The sequence below is a fragment of the Molossus molossus genome, unplaced genomic scaffold (assembly GCF_014108415.1).
Source record: "Molossus molossus isolate mMolMol1 unplaced genomic scaffold, mMolMol1.p scaffold_m16_p_11, whole genome shotgun sequence".
In the NCBI taxonomy this organism is placed as follows: Eukaryota; Metazoa; Chordata; class Mammalia; order Chiroptera; family Molossidae; genus Molossus; species Molossus molossus.
This window is the reverse complement of record NW_023425346.1, coordinates 68,333,265-68,349,225: the sequence shown is the minus strand read 5'-3', so window position 1 is coordinate 68,349,225 and position 15,961 is coordinate 68,333,265. Positions and strand designations below refer to the sequence as shown.

Below are 15,961 nucleotides of genomic sequence, written 5' to 3'. Positions count from 1 at the left end.
GATGAGTGTTTTCTTAAACACAGAACTCGATAAGTTATTTAAATTGGAAGTGAGTTTGGCAGTCTCTTGCCACCTTAGGCTGCTGGAAAACCAGTTTATTGCGTAGTTGATTTATCTTTATGGCCTAAAGGAGTTAATCCATCATAAACGTATTTACTTTATACTCCAGGGGAAATGTTCTTTTACAGTCTGATTTCAGATTCTTTAAGTAGTTGGGTCTATAAGATGACTACTATTTGAACAAAAGGCTGATTTTTTTTACGTTAAACAAATTAGTTTTGGGGGGCAAAAGCCTAAGTAGCTATTTTGTTTTTCACTAGTTACTCTTCCTCGAACACTTATGTGGTAACAAATGTTATCCAGCTAGATATTCTAGTTGCACTTTTTACAGCTTGATTTCACTATGAATTTAGATTGAGTAGTTACTAAATGAATGAATTAAATCATATCTTTACAACTTAAGTGACTTTTGGCAATCCAGCTAGGACTTTGATTCTTTTTTTAAACTACCAATCTTAATTTCAAGAGAGAAGAATTACAATTTTTCTGATCTCCAGGTCACTGAACTGATGCGGGAACAGTCATATCTGAAGTCGGAACTAGGTCTGGCACTTGGAGATACGGGATTTGAAATTCCTCCTGGAGAAAGCTCAGAATCTGTTTTCTCCCAAGCAACTTCTGAGTCGTCGTCTGCATGTTCTAGTCCCTTTCATCCTAACAGAAGAACTGGAGTATCTTCTAGTGACTCAGCACGCAAACCCAAGACCCATCGGGTATCGAGCAAGAAAGTGTTCCGAGCCTCAGTGGCCCTCACACCGACGGCTCCTTCTCGAACAGGCTCTGTGCAAACGCCTCCAGAAGTGGAAAGCTCTGAGGAAGTTGGTGCAGCTGAAGAAGCTTCAGAGGCTGTAGGACCTAAATCTGAAGTGGAAGAAGGGTGTGGAAAAATCCCATTGATGCCAGCTGCTGAGGAAGTGCATAAAAATGTGGAGCAAGATGAGTTGCAGCAAGTCATACGGGAGGTGAGTAAAATCCACGGTTAATGATTTATTTGGTGATATGTTTGGAGGAGGTTTTATTTAAAACATTAATTATTATTATTATCATTATTTTTTATCCTCACCCGAGGACATTTTTCCATTTTTTGTTCAGATAGAGTGGGAGGGAGGGAGGGAGGGAGGGAGGGAGAGAGAGAGAGAGAGAGAGAAACATCGATGTGAAGGGACACATCGAGTGGCTGCCACCCGCACGACCAACCAGGGCTGGGGACAAACTGCAACCAAGGTACGTGCCCTTAACGGGAACCGAACCCGGGTCTCTCTGGACCGCAGGCCGACGCTGCAACCGCTGAGCCAAACCGGCCAGGGCAAAACATTAATTATTTTTAAGGTATTCCTTTGATTCACTGTATTCAGTCATTTTCATAGAGCTTTTAAATTAACCCCTTTGGTCCAGCTTATGTCTATTAAGATGTTTTTGTAATATCTGTAATAGCATTTCTGTCGACTTTATACTACAGTATGAAATAATTGCAAGTCTGTATTATTCAGTGAAGAAGGTGTTTGTTGAGTTTGAAATAGATAAACATGTGACAAACTCTTCAGATCTCTGTTTCTGCATCTGTAAAGTGAGAGATTACAATTTAGATCTCTTCCAGGATATTATAATGTCATTTTATAATGTCTTTTTTCATGAGAAAATGGTGTTGTGACACCATTTATAGTCAGTATAAATAATTTGATCTGTTTGGTTTAGTGGATGGAGAAATATGGAAATTATATGACTTGTTCAAAGATAGAAATACAGAATAAAAAGGTTTACCCTGGAGGATATTAATTAGTGTGCAACATGAAGCATTTAACCATAGTTCTAATAACCAGAATCACTGCAAAAAATTAAGAAGGTGAAGCCCAGCCGGTGTGACTCAGTGGACTGAGCATCGTCCCATGGACTGAGAGGTCCCAGTTCGATTCCCAGTCGGGGCACATGCCTGGATGGCAGGCTCGATCCCCAGTAGGGGGCGTGCTGGAGGCAGCCAATTGATGCGTCTCTCTCACATCAATGCTTCTATCTCTCCCTTCCTCTCTGTCTAGACAAATCAATAAAAACATATTTTTAAAAATTGGAAGGTGAATAGTAGAAGGTCAAAAGTTAATTAAGAAAATTAGCAAAACATCTGTGTTGGGCACTAGGAATAGGTACTAAGAAGGAATAGTATATATATTTTAAAAGGGAGACCAAGTTGTTTCCTAATACTTTAGTCATGTTTGAGACAAATTGACATTTTCAGAACAAGCATTATAGCAGGAGAGGTTGGATGTATGTAATTTCTTTCCCTGACATTACCTTCAAGTTTGAAAGGTCTTTTGTCCTACAGGTGTGATTGCTTTTGTAAGTGGGCTGTGGCTGACTATGGGTTATAGAGTTGTGCCCCTGCTGCTTGCTAGGTCAGGTGCGACCTATTACCATCTCCTTTTATTTATGTTTTATGTCAAAGTAGATTTTTCAGTGAAATTAAGTAATTGTTTTTCTTCACACTATTATTTGTTAACTGAGGAAGTAAGTTTCAAGCTACTCCCCCTCCCCCCTTAGAAATGTGAATATTTTTGTTCCTGTTAGCTTGATTTAGTTTGAAAGTTTTCCTAGAAAACTCAACTTTATGTTACTAATTTGTCACAAATGCTCCCTAATGCACACTTGAGTCCTCCTTTTTAAAGTGATTAATGGGTGGCTGATGTGTGCTGTAAGTACTTTCCTTGGAGTAAATCATTCCTAGACGAGAGCCTCGAGTCAGACTCAGAACGTAGGGTATAGAGAGTTGGTTGTTCTCTTGATTCCAGAGAATTACTTAAACATCTCTAAGAACTGCCCATTAAATGTAGAAGATTTTATCATTTGAAGACATTTCAACTGACATGCAAGGCACATATTTCCAAAACTTTTCAGAATTTGTTACTAAAACTGTTAGACACTCCCAAATTTCAGTATTTGGCATAGTTTGGAGGAAATATGGGCTTAACATTTATCCATTTACGGTCTAAAAAGAATGACTTATCAAACAAGATGTATAGATCAAACAATGTGAAAGAGGAGTATTTGTGTACTTAAGAAAATTAACTATTTTGAAGCATTTTAAAGCATATATTAATTGATAAATTAGTCCATTGCCATTTATAATTTTTAAGAAATGTATTAATATCATCTTAGCTCAGTTGGAATGATATTCTGTTAAATTTTGTTTACAAAATATTTAAAATTCAGGTTAGTCTCGATTCCAATTATTTCAAATCCATAATCTCTTTACCTAAATACATTTGGTACCGAATTCCAATTTTTTTTTTTAAGTTTATTGTATCAGCTACCAAGAAAATTAAATTAGATTCTGTCTTCCCAGTGAATTCTGGGCCCCTGACCCCATTATCAAAGCCACTATTCAGGAAGCAAGCTTTGAGCTCGTGTTGAACAGTCTTGCAGGTGAGGATTAGGCATGTTTGGCAGACACTTTCAGGGAAGTTTTCTTACTTCACTCATGGGTGCATGAAAACAAGGATGTCTGTCAGCCTTTGTTTCCATCACTTCACCATATATGAAGTTTTTTAAAAGAATGCTTTCATTATTGATAATGTTAATACAACAGAATTCTTCTTTTGAAGGACAGAATTGAAAGGAAGTCCTTTCAGACAAATGTTTAATACACTCGCGCAATAACTAAGCTTTTGTCAGAGTGAAGACACCCCTTTCCTGTGCAGTGTGTGTGTGGTAGTGGGGGAAAGTACATTCTCGTGGAATTTGCCCTGGTGGTCCGTGATGCATGTCATCAGTGGCCTGAAACTGTTTAGTTCCTTAAAAAAAAAAAAGACAGTAAATAAATAAAAAGATTACTGAATAGAATGAATTAACATGTGCCCCCACAGTAGCAAATTCAACAGAATTAAACATCAAAGCTTAAACATCGATGGCTTTGTGTTTAGAGAGTTATTCTTTGTTTATTGAAGTTCCTAGGCTTGATTCATGCCTTTTAGTATCTTCATTACAGTTCATCTGACATGCTTCAGACATGTATTTTGTTAAATCCCCAACTTGATTGTGTTGTTACTGTAACTTTTGTTAGTGATCGCTTGATAGAATGGCTGCCACGAAGTTGGCACTCAGTAGATGCATATTCAATAGATGTGTTGCCCCACACTTAGACTTGCAGTCAGTCTGTTTGTGTTGCCAGTGAGCATTCCTTTCTTAATCTCCAGTAGCCTGTCTTCAGCCTATATCACTTTTTGGAAATTGTGTTCTTGAAAATGCAATTTGACTATCCACCCCAGTAGCATTTTCCCACTCCTAACCCTTCCAACCTCTCTGTAGTTTGGGGGACTTTAGAATGAATTTATTTGTCCATACTTTACTTCCTTCAATACATTGTTAAAGGCATTTTATCGTTTTCAGTACTAGTCTGTAGTCCTTTGTTTTTCTACTTTCTGTTTCTTTTTATGTGTGAAATGGTCTCTCACTCTTGTGCTCTCTCCCTCTGTCTCTCTCGGTCTGTCATTGATTCATTCACACATTTATTGAGCACTTATTTTGCACCAGGATACGTTGATAAATGAGACTCAGTCTTCTCCCTGAAGTAGCTCACAGTAAACACCCTCCATTTGACCTCACCCTTTCTATTCTCATTTCTTTCCACTCCCTAGAAGGAACTGTCTTGTCAGACAGGCTAATTTTTGCTCGAACCCTCTCATCCAGGGTGCTCTTGCTACAGTTTTCTATTCTCACTGTCACGTGAAATCATCTTTCCTTTTTCATGAGCTGCTGCCTTCCAGTCCACCTTTCTCTGAGAATTTTTCATTTTCTCTTCTTCTAGCTCTTATTTTTCAAAATTTGTTCTGTTCTTATGTCATTAATGAATTAATAAATAATTTTTTCTCTTAGTAGTTTATGAAAGAGTATTCATTTTGTGTCCATCCAAGTCATGGCAGCCTTGATGGTGGAGACTTTCATGCTTTACTCCAGAAATGTCTGTGCTCCCCAGATATGTTGGCACACATTTTTGGTTTGTAAAGAATACTTTTTGACAAGTTTGTTTTTGAATGATGAAGAATGACGAGATTTAATAAAATGCCTTATTGCATTGAACAACAAAACTGGAAAGACTATACTACTCATTGTCTCATAAATACAGATTTGCAGTGGTTCTGATTCAAAACACATTGTGTTTGTGCTTATATATTGTGGCTAAGATTCTGGTTTTCATAATATTTGTGTCTAACACATATTTGTATAAAAAAATGAACCTGAAATGCTATGATCTTCAAAAACTTTTGATGGTGTTTAAAGTTTAGAATATTGGTAGAAGGTAAAATGAGAAGCTTATATTTCTTTGAATATATTCTGGGTGATGATGGTTTGGTAGCTAAGGAGCGTTTGTTTCTATGTATACTTATGTTCATATAAATCTATGTATTGTGTGTACCAATTTTGCATGACAGATTAATACAGAGCTATTTTTGGAAAGACTTCAATTGAAATGTGTTCAGGATGTACTTAGAAACATTTTAGGAAATAGATCAGGCTGACAGGAAACTATGGAAATGTAGAATTTTAAAAAGCTGGTTGAGAGTCTCAAGTGCTAATTTAGGAAGGCATTATCAGTTTATTTTAGGAAATACACATTTGAAGTCTTTACAGAGGGCTCTTTGAAGGTGATGCTATAGCATAAGAGAGAAAAAGGCATGAATAGGCATGTACTGTTTGGGCATCTGGAAAAGAAAATCTTGATGGAATTGTCATTGCCCCTAGGTCTGTTTGCCTTTTCCACCAATAAAGTGAGATGTATGTTCTTATCTGAAGCTCAAGTTTCAGACAGGCAATAAACATACCGTACAACTAAAAAAAAGAAAAAAAAATTATTTTTGAAGTTTATGGTTGTTTATTTTCATGTTTTAAAATAATCTGTGCTAAATGATCAGTTCTTTCCACTTAAAATGTGCTTGTTACACTTAGAACAACATATAACTTCTTTAGAAGTTATATGCAGTTGGTATAAACAGACAGTACACTTGTATATTGTTCTGCCTGTAATGGGTTTTCTGACAATGAGCACTGAGCACCCTGCTGACTGCCGTGCACAGGTGGGCATTCAGGAGGAACTCCTTCCAGGGTATTTTGAGTCATGAAGCAAATTATTTAAAGGAAGTTTTTTCACTTATAAAATAACAGTTTCTAATGTTCTCAACCTAAGAAATGTGGTATTTTATAAGATAGTTGTCTAAATTTTGGTCACCCAGACCTAGAAGTCTGATGGGGGTCGGGACAGGAAGGTGATCCCCTCTCTCCTCTGTATTGCAGGAAGGTTCGCATCAAGGTTGTCGTCGTCTTTATGGGTTAGATGGTCACAGACATGAAGTGCTATTTATGTTTTTTTGGGAAAACAAGAAATGGATTATAGTTATATTGCTAAATTCTGATTTTTCTCTCTTTTCATTCTAGATTAAAGAGTCTATTGTTGGGGAAATCAGACGGGAAATAGTAAGTGGACTTCTGGCAGCAGTGTCTTCAAGTAAAGCATCGAATTCTAAGCAAGATAGTCATTAAATGGAATTAATAGGTAAATTTACCGACTTTCTTTGTTTAGATTAATGTAAAATAGTACTTAGTTTTTAATGCTTTATTTTCTTAGTGCACAGGTCTGCTTCTCTAACTAAAGTTTAATTTTTAGAATGTATTATCCTACAGTGTAAAAACCTCATACAACCCCTTTTGAAATGTAAGTCAAAATCTTACAATACTAACCTCCATGGGATTGTTATACAGGGTGGAACAAAAGTTGATTTACAGTTGTTCGTATGGAAAATAATACAATAATTAATAATCATACAAGGATAACCTTTGTGTTTCCCATACTCACAACTGTAAACCTACTTCTGACCCACCTTGTATTTTGCCATTTTACTGAAATTTCATTATAGTAAATAAATGCTGGAATTGGGGAAATCAGGACCCTCAAACCTGAGTCTTATTTTGAGTGGATTGGTTATAGTGGTATTTCAGATGTACTATTTATGGACCTAGATTTTGAGAATTAATCACAAATTCTTAGTATCTTTCTCAAGTTTAGCCTTTTAAAGAAATGTTTCCCATAGTTCTATATCTGGTCATATCATAATATATATATAATTGTTTTGTGTTTTCTTTATTAAAATGAATCACTTTATTTTTTCTTTATTGACTTTCAGAGGGAGAGAGATAGAAACATCAGTGAGAGAGAACATCCATTGGCCACCTCTTGCCTACCCCGCACTGGGTATTTGACCTACAACTTGGGCATGTGCCCTGACTGGGAATCAAACCGACTACCTGTTGGTGCATAGTTTGACACTCAACCACTGAGCCATACCGGCCGGGCTAAAATGAATTACTTTAATTATATCTCATAGCTCTAGTTACATTTTATAAAATATATATTAATAGTAGTACTTGGTGAATGCCAAAGTCGGTAATACATGTCAGTAGAATAATGCCTTTAATAGAACTAAAAATATTTATTCAGTAGAATATGAGAAACAAATATATAATTTGAAAAATATCTAATTTCAGCTGTAGAAAATAGAAAAAAATTTATAAACTATTTCATAAAATAACTAACAGGGGTTTATTCAAAGCCCAGGATAAAATAACTCTCAGGAAGATGTATAGAGATCACAACAGGATCGTGTGTGTGTGTGTGTGTGTGTGTGTGTGTGTGTGTATGTGCGCATTTAGAGAATATTCTCATTTTACTTTTAAAGAGCCTTTTAATAGTATTTGAAAGATTTTAAGGTTCACTTTTTTGTTTTTAAGGTTGGCATGGATCACACTAGCTGTGTAATATTGGAGTTAGCATGGTCTACACTGGTGGAGGTGTTATTACGCTTCAGAAGATACTTGCTGCTGAGCAGGGCTGCTGTATACAGTGTACAATGTTTATTTCTTCTATGCATATCTTTTTAAAACCGTACATAGAAACTTAGGCACTTTGCTGACTTTATTTCTCTCCTAAACTGTCAAAACTGTAGCCATTTGAAAAGCCTAATATTTATTTGTATGTCAATATTTTCCAATTGATTCCCTATGTAGAATTAATTTTAAAACTTGAAAGCTTCCAGACTTAACCAACATATAAATAACATATTTCTTTAGACTAGCTTCCTTAAACACTGACCTCTATGAGGTATTTACTGTGCAATAACTGATTCATTTTTTGAGAGCTTGAACCAACCAATGATTTCCCCTCTACTGCTGTTAATTAGTGTCACTTCCAAGAAGAAAATTTGTTCTGTTGTGAAAATTTGCTCTTAGTTCTTGAGGAAGTTACTATTAGCAGTAGGATAGAATTCTCATATGAGGTTTCCTGCAACTACTTAATGTTCTTACACTGTAAGCATTGTTGCTTTATCCAAGACAAATGTAATTTTATTATGGCTTATATAGTATTTTTCTTTTTGAAACTGTGTCTTATATTAAACACTATGTACTTTTTACATTGTCCAGACTTCTTTATTATAAGGAGATGTTTCTTATTCTGTCTTTTAGACTAAATAGTTGAAAATTTCCAAAATAATGGAGCCTGTGACTTGAATGGGTAGAAATAAATAAGCTGTTTTCTGGGTATTTTTTTTTTGTTTGTTTGTTTGTTTTTTTTTCAAAATGGAAGTAATTTAGATCTGTTCTCTTTACAGTAGATGGTTTTAGTTCAGTTTTAACCATTGAAAACTGTTTTTATGGGGAAAAAAGAGGAAAATGGTTTCCTATTTGGTTATATATGTGTTAAATAAATATGTAAAGTAACAACCAGATGTTATTAGAATTATTTCCTTAGCATTTATAATTTTCAACTCCTAGAATATTTCTTTGTGTGAAATTTTAATCAAAAGTGGTTGAGATGTTAACAATATTCTTTGAAAAACTATCTAAAAGGTTTATAAATGTTTGAATTACCACACAAAAGCTGATTTCTAAAAAAAAAAAAAAAAAAAATTAAAACAATAAAGTATTTATTTTGCCTAACATGTTTTTAGCGGCTTCTTTTCTGGTACTACAACATGAAGAAATTGGATTAGATTTGATGAGTAACAAATAACGTCCAAAAGAATTATAGCATATAACCTAATAGATTGATATTTTCTGTTCCTGAAGAATGCAGTTTAGACTAGACCACCCTGAAGAAAGAGTGTATACTAACGCTTCTTGGTCTCATCTAGGTCTGTGGTCCTAATGATTGCCAGCAGAGGCAAAATAAAACTTCTCTTTAAAGTATACTGTAAAACTATTAAAAATAACATTAAAAAATTATCTTATTCTATGGTCAAATTGCTCAACAATTTTGACTAGTTGATTCTAATAACAGTAATGATACGGATAAACCAGGCACCCCATATTAATAGTAATATAGGCATCAATGATTTTTACTACTCAGCTTTGTACCACTTTTAGTTCATTTCTGATAATACAAGATACCCAGAATTTTCTAATCAAAATATAGGATATAACTTGAAATAATAGGCTGAGCCAGTGGGCAAATCACTTAACAGTATACAAATAAAGTGAACCTCAACACTATTGGTTTCATCTTTCCTCTCCCCATTTCAAACCTTTGTGTACTTGAACCTTTGAAAGCAACTATAGTAAAGCCACATGCTAGCTGCTATGTAGACATGAATGAGGAATACCTGGCTAGTGAGATTTCATGATCATGCAGGTGGTTTTCCCAAGGTGAGGGTTAGCCAGTGCACTGCGGGTGTGCTGACCCTGTGATTTCCCCAGATGGGGATACTCAGATACTCAGCTGCAATTTATGGTAGTGGGGGGGCTGCATTCATGCTATCCCCTAGAAAAAAAATAAATGAATGAGAGAGTCTACAAACTAAGTGGAAAAACAAGGCATATTTGTATGGATGTTTGGAAGCACCAAATAAGTATGAAGAACAATAAAAAGAATTTGAGAAACTGTCCATGGATGGTCAGAGAAGTCCTGACCAAGGAAATGTGATTTGAGTAAAGTCTTAAAGAATGGGAAGTGGGAAGGATGGGGTTCAGGTCATCAAGAACATTAGCAAAGAATGCATAAACTCAGTTTGAATTGCTCTGTGCATCATGAAAGGAGTGTTTTTGTAAGAGCCTAAGTTGTCCATAGCCTGCACCCATTGAGCTAAGAGCCTGAATGAAGAAGGCGTAGAAGAAAAAGTATCTTGCAATGGTGATTTGGAAATTAGGAGTCTCTCTGAATGATAATATACCTTTGTCAATAATGGCAGCTTCTCAGACTTGAAGTGCATATGGTTCCTCTAAGAATATCCCATTGAATTTCACTAATGTTTAAAATGCATTATGTCAGTTAAGACTGTTTGCTCAGCTGGCTATCTTCAACTTTTTCTTAAAGACTATTTTTAGAGCAGTTGTCGGTTTATGAGATACTTCAACCTTTTAAAAGGAAAGTAATAATGCACATAAACTAATATAACAAAAAATATGGGGGATCCTTGAAGATATGTACTGTCCATGCATGCTCCTCCCCTTTCCAAATGGAGGTGGTGCTAGGGGAAGAATCGAGCAAAACTGAAGAAGCATAGGTTCTTGTTTTCCTTTTTCCCCTCCTGGAAAGGAAGAATTTATAGCAGTTTAAAGAAGTGGGAAGAGCTCGGCCTGTGTGGCTCAGTGGATTGAGCGTCATCCCATGGACTGAGAGGTCCTGGTTTGATTCGCGGTCAGGCAAGCCTGGGTTGCAGGCTCGATCCCCAGTGGAGGTGTGCAGGAGGCAGCCAATTAATGTTTCTCTCTCACATCGATGTTTCTCTCTCTCCCTCCTCTCTAAAAAAATCAGTAAAGAGGTGGGAAGAGGAAGCATTCTATCTCATAATTAAAACTAAGTTTCTAAATTTTGAAGTAAGTTACGTATGACTGTTGGAATCATGGATATTGAAAGCATTTAATTAGCACTTATTCTGGCTGCATTCGAAATACGTAAAATTAAGATGTCATATCTAATTAATAGCTCCTCTCATACAGTTTTTAAATTTAGTTTTATTACTGTTAAGTCAGACTCTACCTTGTGTCCTTTGTTCTCATTATCACAGCTGATGCTCTGATTCTCGAATAATAGCTTGTATACAAAATGTCAGTATGCTCAGCAGTGAATCAGAAATGTACTCAAAGATAAACCTATCAACCAAATATCAGGGTCCATTTCCTCACGAGTGTCTTTTTGGATACCCCAAAGGAGACGATCTTTTGTGAACAATGATTAGCTTTCTTGCTCACTCCATTCACTCACTCATTAAAAGTTGACTGAACACCCATCCTTAGGAAGATGGATATATAAAGAAAGAATGAATAACAGCATCTTCTCAGGAAAGGTAATAAAGTGCATTGTTTAGAACTTTGAAAGAATCAGTACATTTAGGAATTAGATGGTCTCTCTTTTGGTAGCAAGGATTTAGAACAGTAGGTCTTACTATCTATCTGCCAGATGCTTAGAAGGGAGAAATCTCTTAAGCAGAAAAAGGACATTTTCTCTCTAAGGAGATATCATCTCAGAGGCAACTTTTCATTATAGCCCAAAGTTCGAAGTAAAGCACAAATGTAATACGGCACATAGGAAGGCAAACATAAGGGAACTACCTAAGTCCTGGTGGACACGCAGTGATCAGGAGGCCTGTGTGCAGCAATAAGGGCGAGAAAAGAACTGTTTGTTGTTAATGGCAGCAGGCAATTAAGTCTCTATACTGTGTTGACTGGACCTTGAGAAAATGCAAAGACAGTGTGAGTGCTTCTGGAGTCAACCAGTCAAGAATGAGAATGAGACCCAAAAAGGCAAGAACTGGCTCGGAGATGCTGCAGGAGGTCAGTGTAGGGCATGGAATTTGTTCCAGTCATTGGTATTTGGAGTTGCTTACCATTCCTGTGGGGAAGGGATTAGTGATTAAAAATAGCTATACCTGTGTGGAACACATTGTAATATGTTATTCATGTTCTTGAGTTAATTGTTTAGTAAATCCATCCACGGACGATTCATGTTTTATTTCAGTACATCACAAAAAATGCCTTTTATTATTACTCCAGTTCCACAGTGGAAAAAAATCCCAAGAGGTATTGCAAGGCAGATATTATCTAATGAGTCAATTCACAAATCTTTTGTGCCTGGGCACAGATTACTCGACTAAATCACAGGAGTCATCAGATAAATCCCAGCCGTGAACATTTTGATTTGAGTTTGGTTAGAAAGTACTTACACCATTATTAACCTATTGCGATATATAAAGTAATCTCACTCATATAGGCCTTTGAACAAAAATGGAATGTGTTTACCCAGGTCTCAGCCTGTGAGGACATGAGGGATTGCACTAATGATGACAGACATATTTTAAAATCTTCCATCATTGCTGAAGCATATCCTCTCCTAAATCTCATACATTTATATTGAGGGGGATCCCCAAGAGTGTTTCATATATATTCACAACTGTTCTTATCTATCAATCCCCGGTGATTTCCTCTTCACAATTATATTCATTCAACATATATTTAATGAGAAAGTGTTGAGTACAAAGCACTAATGACCAAGTTAATATTTTTATGACCTTATTTTACCATTTGCTAATTCTACTAGCATTTGAGTCAAAGTTTTTACGCTTCACAACAGAGGGTTTTTATTTTGGTGCAATTCATTAGTGTCTTTTTTGTTATCTTTTGTTGCTCTTTAGGAAGCAAAAAGCAGAAGACAAATAATATCACAATTGTGTCAGGTGTAATCCTAAACCATTTTTTGAGTGAATATTAATTTCCTAGAAGAATCTCACTTAGCTTGGTCCATTCTGCCTGTAATGCCCATAATGGGGAAGGGAAATAAAGGAAACAACCCATATCTTGTGAAATATTTTACTTCTTTAAAATCTAGATACACATTTTGACAGAAATTATTTGTAAAGAAGCACAACCATTATTATCATCCATGGCCAGAAACTGTGTGGGTAACAAAACACGATCTAAGTATCACTTAGATACTAAAATAGGCTAAACCTTCCAAAGATTTTGGATTTGCATCTGCCCATAGGTAAATTACCTTATTCCTTAGAATTTCAAATGACAGAATGCTTGGCTTTGTGAAAAAAAAAAACCAACCAGAAAGTCGATGAGGAACATCAGTGAAACTGATAAGTAGCCACTGACAATAGGTCTTGGCTTATGGATCATCTGAATTATAGCACCACTGGCAGCAAAGCGACCTTCTTTAAAGCACTCAACACTTTCCAACTAAAAACAAAAATAAAGGGGAGAGAGGAGGAGGCAGTGGGGGAATCAGTAATAGCCTGAATATAAATATTATGGTGAGGAAATATTTCTATGATGGAAAAATCCTAACCACAGGTACCTATGTGGATTTCTTTTATAGGGTGTTCTCAATTTCAGCATTTCCTTTCCTTACTTTTATTTCTTCAAGACGTAGAAATTATTTCCTTATGGAGAGATTTTCTGAACCCCACTTTTCTGCTCTGAGAACATTGTTTTCTTCCTCAAATTTGTGCATTATAGTAGCTGATAGAGCTGGATAAAAATATCACATTTTGCCAACAAATGTTCCTTTCAATGGCATGCCAGTCTGAACACTTCGGGTTTGAGACCTTAGATTGTACAGAACAAGTTGGCTCTTTATGTGATCCAGCCGATACATTCGAGTCTCGACTGGGTTTGCTAAAAAACCAAAGGCATCTATGTTCACTTCTTTTTACAAGAAAATATTGGTAAAATTTATATAACTGAAGGGAGTGGAAGAATGTAAACATTAAGAGGTCCAACCTAGAAGCAGACAGGCCTCAGTTCCAGGCTTAGCTCTGCTACTTTCTTGCTTGTTTTAGCCTCACTCTTCTGAAAATAACAATAGCACCTACCTCTGGCTCACTGGGGTAGATGAATAAGGTATAATAAGGACAGTTAGCATACTGCATAGCGTTTTTCTGTATCATTTATTTAAAGGATTTGGAGCTTCAGAAAACTAGAATCCTTGGTTTTGCCTATTTGTAGCCCTTTATCATTTTTTATAAGAATGCCCTTGACACTGATATTCTCTTAGCACTATCCTCCTGTCTCTTTTTCTTTGCTTCTCACTTTTAAAAATAATGAATAATGAATAGCTGAGCTTTGAAAAACCCACTCAGTGTAGAGATTCTCAGTTGGGCAAAGGCAATTTATAGAATGTGTGCTCTGTGTGTGTGTGTGTGTGTGTGTGTGTGTGTGTGTGTAGCTATGCACACAGAATGGGTCCATGTGTTGTTTTTATTCAGTTTTATAACTTTACATTTGGAGAGATATTCTTTTGAAATATAAACTACAGAAAACACAGCTTTTTAAAATCTTCTGAACAAGTGGGGTATGGGTTAAAAAAGGCTGAGAAAAAATTGGCTAACAAATTCAGCCAATTTATTATCAGCAGAGAAATATTACAAATAAAATGTACTATATTCAGAGTGTGTTATAATTATTTACTTCTGAGGGTTCTTTTGTGCAGAATATTAGAGATCTAATTGATATGCACCAGCCAAATGATTTTCAAGTTAATATAATTCTGAAAGACAATCTGAAGTTAAATAAATATTCAACGTGTGGAAATTGCAAATAATTTGTACAACAATATTTTAAGGCACTTCGATGGGACCGTTGGCACTTCTCTGTAGGGGGAGAATTTACACTTCTGGGTCACGAGGATTGCTAAGGGAGGGACACTTACTTAACCAAGCCTGGTGTGTGTACCTTAGCACCTGAAGATCAGGAAGTGTGGACATCAGTATTTCATGACCTTGATATCTCATTACAGGCAAGAAGAAGAAGAGGCATTTTTGAGAAGTGATGTCACTGCCAACTTCCTGGTTTCTTCTTTAAACAAGGAACATTTAGACATCTCTAAAATATTCTGGTACAATGCTAGAAAAACATCCCGTATGCAGAAAGTGCTTCTTCCCAGCCCTCCTATTTTTATGGTTGCTGGTACAAAACTTCATCGTTATTTCTTTAACAATTAAAGGACTTCCAATTAATGACGATGCTGACCTATAAATGTAACTATAAAAAACTTCATAATATTCATCACAAGCCTCTGATTTGGTGGTTAGGTTGTTTTTAAAATATATATTTGACTTCTCCTTGAGAAGAAACGTGTGAACAGTTTCATATACTTGAGGGTTTTTTTTCTTAAATGTATAGATTCTAAGCACATAAAAATACATTTATAGATTGTTCCATGTCATTTCTTTCCCTTCAAGGGAATATTATATGCAAAGATTATGTCATTGAAACAGCCATTTTAGATTACGTTTTACATTTTTCCCATGTTGAAATAGCTAAGTAACAGCTCTACCAAACTTCCAGTTCTGCTTAGCAAATCTTTACTGTCTTTATGATGCCAGGTACCTTGCTGCTTTCCATCAAGTTATGATCATCGAATTCCTTCATATCTAATAACCTTCACTGCTAATATCTTAGTTCAGGCCCTCTTACTTCTTGCCTGAGTTATTGCACTATTTTCCACCTAGGTCTTCCTGCCTATAGTATTTCATCTGAAGTCCATATTCCCCCATATTGTTAGAGCGATTGTCTACATGCTAATACAATTTGATCACCCCTTCACTGCTATTGTTCAAGACTTCCAATGACTCCCCATTGTTTTTGAGTTGGTCTCTTTTTGCATCTCCATCAGTGAAAGAAATATTCCCCCAAATATCAATTTTTTATGTAATCCTTTTTTTAAAACTTAGTTTAACAGAGTATGTTTCCCAAAGATAGGTCCAAAACAGTACGTCCTGTCCCACATATTCTTCTAAAACCTTGTGATTTCCCCCATTAAGAGCTGGAGTCTATATATCTTCCCCTTGCAACTGGTGGAAACTGCATGGGTATTTCAAATGATGGAGTGTGGTAGAAGTGATTATTACCTGTGACTTTCAAG

At 35.9% G+C, this 15,961-nt stretch overlaps 1 protein-coding gene and 1 non-coding gene across 3 annotated transcripts in view; both read left to right on the top strand.

Annotated features, from left to right (window-relative positions):
- ITPRID2 (ITPR interacting domain containing 2) overlaps positions 1-8,879 on the top strand; it is a 37,310-nt gene extending 28,431 nt beyond the window's left edge. The window contains exons 16-18 of one of the 2 annotated variants that reach the window (XM_036253851.1): positions 558-1,022; positions 6,481-6,598; positions 7,831-8,879. In XM_036253851.1, coding sequence (XP_036109744.1) covers positions 558-1,022; positions 6,481-6,585 — 570 coding nt within the window. In that variant the 3' untranslated portion in view covers positions 6,586-6,598; positions 7,831-8,879. The remainder of the gene's footprint in view (positions 1-557; positions 1,023-6,480; positions 6,599-7,830) is intronic. The other variant, XM_036253852.1, reaches the window with a different exon arrangement.
- An 811-nt stretch (positions 8,880-9,690) lies between these two features.
- LOC118625944 lies at positions 9,691-9,859 on the top strand. Its single transcript, XR_004958792.1, has one exon. It is a non-coding gene; the product is annotated as a U1 spliceosomal RNA (small nuclear RNA).
- The last annotated feature ends 6,102 nt before the right edge of the window (positions 9,860-15,961 follow it).